This window comes from Pyxicephalus adspersus, chromosome 3 (genome assembly GCF_032062135.1).
Source record: "Pyxicephalus adspersus chromosome 3, UCB_Pads_2.0, whole genome shotgun sequence".
Taxonomy (NCBI): domain Eukaryota; kingdom Metazoa; phylum Chordata; class Amphibia; order Anura; family Pyxicephalidae; genus Pyxicephalus; species Pyxicephalus adspersus.
Window position 1 is genome coordinate 108,874,901 of NC_092860.1, and position 4,949 is coordinate 108,879,849.

A 4,949-nucleotide genomic window follows, 5' to 3' on the forward strand; every position below is an offset into this window, starting at 1 on the left:
TATATATATATATATATATATATATGAAGTATGGTGGCTCAAAGGTTAGTATTCTTGCCTTTGCATCTCTAGGTAGCAGGTTCGAATCTCGACCAGGACACTATCTGCATGGAGTTTGCAGGTTCTCCCTTTGGGTTTCCTTCAGGTACACAAGTTTCCTCCCACATTCTAAAAACATACAGTTGGGTAATTGGCTTCCCCCCAAAATTGACCTTAGACTGTATTAAAGACTGAGCTAGGGACATTAGATTGTGAGCCCCTTGGAAGGACAGCTAGTGACAAGGCTAGGGACCTGGCACCATAAACACTACAATATAAATACTAATACATAATAATATGTTTATATTTATTTATATATACATTGTTTTTGGACAATTGGGGAAAATATAAACTGAATGATTGTTTCACCTAGACACTAAGACAAGATGAATAAAGCATAAATGTAAATAATTTAGGCTAAATTTATTTATACAGGAGTCATTGTGGAGCTGAATATTTGTCAGAAATTAAGCCACATTAATATATAAATTTTCTTTTTTTAAAGGTTACTACACATGTGTTGAGGTCATCTTCACATTGGAGAGACAGGTCGGCTTCTACATGATGGGTGTCTATGCACCAACTTTGCTGATCGTTGTCCTGTCATGGCTTTCTTTTTGGATCAACCCTGATGCCAGCGCTGCTAGAGTACCCTTAGGTAATCAGTATCAGTTGATTTTGTGTGTGGAATGGGGAATGACTCAATTTTTTATCAAATTTTTTTTGTAGTGTGAAGATTTCATTTTTGTTTTTTTTTATGTCCGTGTCCTACAGATCAGTATGTAATTACTCAGTTGGAGCCACATATCAAAAAGCTGTTTTCCCAACTGAGAACTCACTCAATTACACATCCCAATAATAGCAACAGACATAGGAATGACAAATGGGACTTTTAAGGCATTAAACAACTAATTATCAGTACATTATTAATAAAACCATTATTTCTCATACAAAGATACAAAAATAGTCACAAACAAATACACTGTTTTGGAATGGTCTCAATCAAACAATTATTTACTTTTTAGAGAGGTCTCAATCAATCAATTGTTCAGCGCGCGTTTCTTTGTGGAAACATATACCGCTTCATCAGGAACATATTTTGAGACCTTCAGTACAATACAAAACAGTTTTTAATTATATGACTAAAGATAAAAGCTTTGCTTATAAAGAATCCTAATTAAAAAACAACAGCAATTACTTACATGATAACTCCTACATCACAATTAACAAATCTGGTGATGTTCTCTAAAAGATAGCCTGGGGGAATAACAGGAGGACCAGATAAAAAACGGAATTTTTACCAAAAGATCATTTTGAATACGAATTATATAAAATGAAGAATTCGACAGAAGGCTTGTAGGAACACCCAAAGCTCTCAGGTGGAGAAGAACAGAGTAATTCAACAGAGAATTATGGCTGGGAGTGTCCCCGAAGTATATGAAGCCAGGGATTGATCAGTCTAAAACTAAACTAATCTTATCCACAATAAATAGAACACAAATCTGCTGGTATACCTGTGGTAAACAAAGGGCTGAGATTCCACAAGCTGGAATTATGGGACCACAAGGCAATCTTTATGCCAGTGACCCCTCAAATTATGTGCCTTGTGTAATACAAGAGGGGCTCCTAATTCAGATTATCCTTTTTCCTGGGCCTGATGCTCACATGGGAAAACAGGCGGAGATCATTGATTCCCTCCATCCCTGGGACTTTTAGGGCAGATGTACTTGTTGATTTCTTCTGTAAACCTGTAAAAGCATTTCTATTGCACCTTTCATAAAGCATTCAATTTATACACATGAGTCAGTATATTATATTTGCAATTATTAATATTGAATGACAATTGCTCGAAATATGAAATATTATTCTTAAAGTTATGTCATGATTTACAAGTCATGTTGCATTGTAATCCTCGGTTTCATGTGTGTTGATTTCATTTTTCATTCTTAGATCGATGTTACAGTTTCATTATCTCAGTTAAACATTCTCATCTGTATGTGTGACATGAATTCATTGGACGGTGCCAGTGAAATTACCCCCATCATATGGTCATCACACGTCATTAAGGAGTGCCATTAAACTGTAAGGACTTTACTGTCATATCAGCTGTTATTTTACCTCTTTATTGTTCCCTCACAGTTGACCAAGTATGTAAATTATTTTAACATTTTATTTAGTATAAAAGTATTCTACAGATGTGTTCATTAGTTCCATTTATGACACAAATCAATTTATGTCTAGTGTATCAATACAAGGTATTCAAACTATTTTAGTTGAGTGACTGAAAAAAAACTTGTCAAAATGTTCTGGATAAAGTTTACGAAACTAATTATCCAAGTCTTATACTAAGATTGGAAAATTATGCTATTTTGGTTTACAGGATTACACTAACACTACCTTTTCTGATCAAAAGTGCAGAGTGGGGTGGATGTTCATAGTGCCAACATATTCCTCAGTGCTTTACAGATTACCGTAAACATCAGGGTCTACCCTTTCACTCTAATACCCCTACCACTATAGTTATGCAGTCCAAAACCTAGGAATTTGGTTTACAGGACTAATGGAGATTGTGCCACACCAGTGTGCAAAGTTTGTTAACTTTTAAAATGTACTACTGTCATATCTTTTATTATGTCTCCTGTTGTTTCTCTAGGTATATTTTCAGTTCTGAGCTTGGCGTCTGAGTGTGCTACCCTAGCCCAAGAGTTGCCAAAAGTGTCATATGTGAAAGCAATTGATGTTTGGTTAATCACATGCCTCCTCTTTGGCTTTGCTTCTCTTGTGGAGTATGCTGTTGTTCAGGTCCTGCTGAACAGCCCCAAAAGAATTGAAGCAGAGAAAGCCAAAATTGCAAAGGCTGAACAAGCTGAAAAGGGAACCAATGCAGCAAAAAAGAATACAGTGAATGGGACAGGAACTCCAGTTCATATCAGTACATTACAAGTATGTTTTCCTCAATTATTACATTATGATATATTTACACTAGTGTTGGTAAAGGTGATCATTCAAGGGTCACACATAACCATTTCCAAAATGACCAATCATTTGGAGTCTGGATAGAAATGACTAATAGATTTACTTGTGATGAGGGTTGAAACTATCAGAACCACAAATAGTCAAGGTAAAAGTTTAACTGTGTGTATGGAGAACACCAATTTTTCCCTGAAATACTTTACAGAGAGCATACCATCAGCCTGACCTGAATGCTAATGTAAAATAATTAGCACTAATGGCATTTTTTTATTTCCTTTAACAAGGTGACTACACTTGTTTCTTTTGCATTTAAGTAGTTCATTCTTGTTTTTTAAATTATTATACATTCAGTCTTAGGTTTTATAATGTATTATTGTAACTAAAACCATTTTTTTGAACAAAAGAAAAATGTGTTTTCTCCTACTTGTACATTCCACTATTTACTGCTGATGTTTTTTTCAAAAATTCTTGGATCAATAATTCAACTGGCCATTTTTATTCCCAGGTTGGAGAAACAAGATGCAAAAAAGTCTGCACATCTAAGTCTGATCTGAGATCCAATGACTTTAGCATCGTTGGAAGCTTGCCTAGAGATTTTGAATTGTCCAATTATGACTGTTATGGAAAACCAATTGAAGTCAACAACGGCCTGGGAAAATTGCAAGCAAAAAACAACAAAAAACCACCTCCTGCTAAGCCAGTCATTCCATCAGAAGCCAAACGGGTCGATCTGTACTCGAGGGCATTGTTTCCATTCTGCTTTTTGTTCTTTAATGTCATATATTGGCTGGTATATTTATGATAACACCAGTTCTCACTCTGAGTTCACCAAACAAGCCACCATTACTCTCACACTCCTTACGGCCTGTGAATCTGTGAACTTGTCTACATTTGCAGAGCAATATCCTACATTGTAGATGCCATGCAACTGTAATGATAATTGGCTTTTTAAATGGAAGCATGACACTGCAATGTCTGTGCTTAAACTGATGTATATAGATGTAAGGCCAACACTCAGCTATACACATGGGTATGAGTAATGCTTACATAAATCTCCTCCCCCCCAGCCTCCACTGTTTTCATATGAAAAGTTACAAAATGCTTACACAAAATTGTGCACGTTAAGCCTCATTCAAACCATGAATATATGTAGCATTTAAAGGTCAATTCTTAATATTTTCAAAAAAAAAAAAAAATATATATATATATATATATATATATATATATATATATATATATATATAGACTTACTTCATATTTAAACACTAGAGTTAAAAAAAAGCTCCTATCAATGTGTAAGATAAATGATCAAAGACTATTTTTTGTAAAAATATCTATTTAAAAAATTGCGCTGTATCCTATGCGTGAGCTATAATTAATGTGTTAAAAAAATGTATTAAAAACTGTAAATTAACTTTTGTCTTGAGTATGTTAATCGAGAAATTGTGTTGGGGGTCAATGGATATGACTTATACTGATAACTTTTATTGTGTTTTATTGGGGTTACAGGTGCTCTTTCATATGAGATAAAATGTTCAGATAGACATATCAGTGTCATTGGTCATAGACACCGGAAAGCTCTAGCTCATTTATAGAAATCTCTGACATGTTGAAATCATGGCCTGTTTTTGTAATATTGTGTCCTGATTTTTTTTCTTGGAAGTCAAGATAATGGTTAAACTGTGTGTCAGAGCTATTGTTAAAAAAACGATCTCTGCATTACATGTACATTTTTCCATGTTTGAACCTTAGTGGTATATTACTGGGGGTTGTTCATGGTAACGGGATGCTTACAGGGCAGATTAGAGGCAGCAGACTCCAAAAGTCCAAAATAACAGCAGTTTTTATTTAGGCAAGTGTTACAGCACACTCCCCAGCTTCACAAGAAAACAATAAACAGTAGCCTGGCTGGGCCTCTGGCTACCTCACTTAGGTGC

The 4,949-nt window shown here is 35.0% G+C and overlaps 1 protein-coding gene across 1 annotated transcript in view; it reads left to right on the forward strand.

Annotated features, from left to right (window-relative positions):
• Positions 1 to 4,426, forward strand: part of GLRB (glycine receptor beta) — a 58,295-nt gene extending 53,869 nt beyond the window's left edge. The window contains exons 8-10 of the mRNA XM_072405968.1: positions 545 to 697; positions 2,693 to 2,982; positions 3,518 to 4,426. Of these exons, the coding sequence (XP_072262069.1) occupies positions 545 to 697; positions 2,693 to 2,982; positions 3,518 to 3,814 (740 nt within the window). The 3' untranslated portion in view covers positions 3,815 to 4,426. The remainder of the gene's footprint in view (positions 1 to 544; positions 698 to 2,692; positions 2,983 to 3,517) is intronic.
• Positions 4,427 to 4,949: the final 523 nt, after the last annotated feature.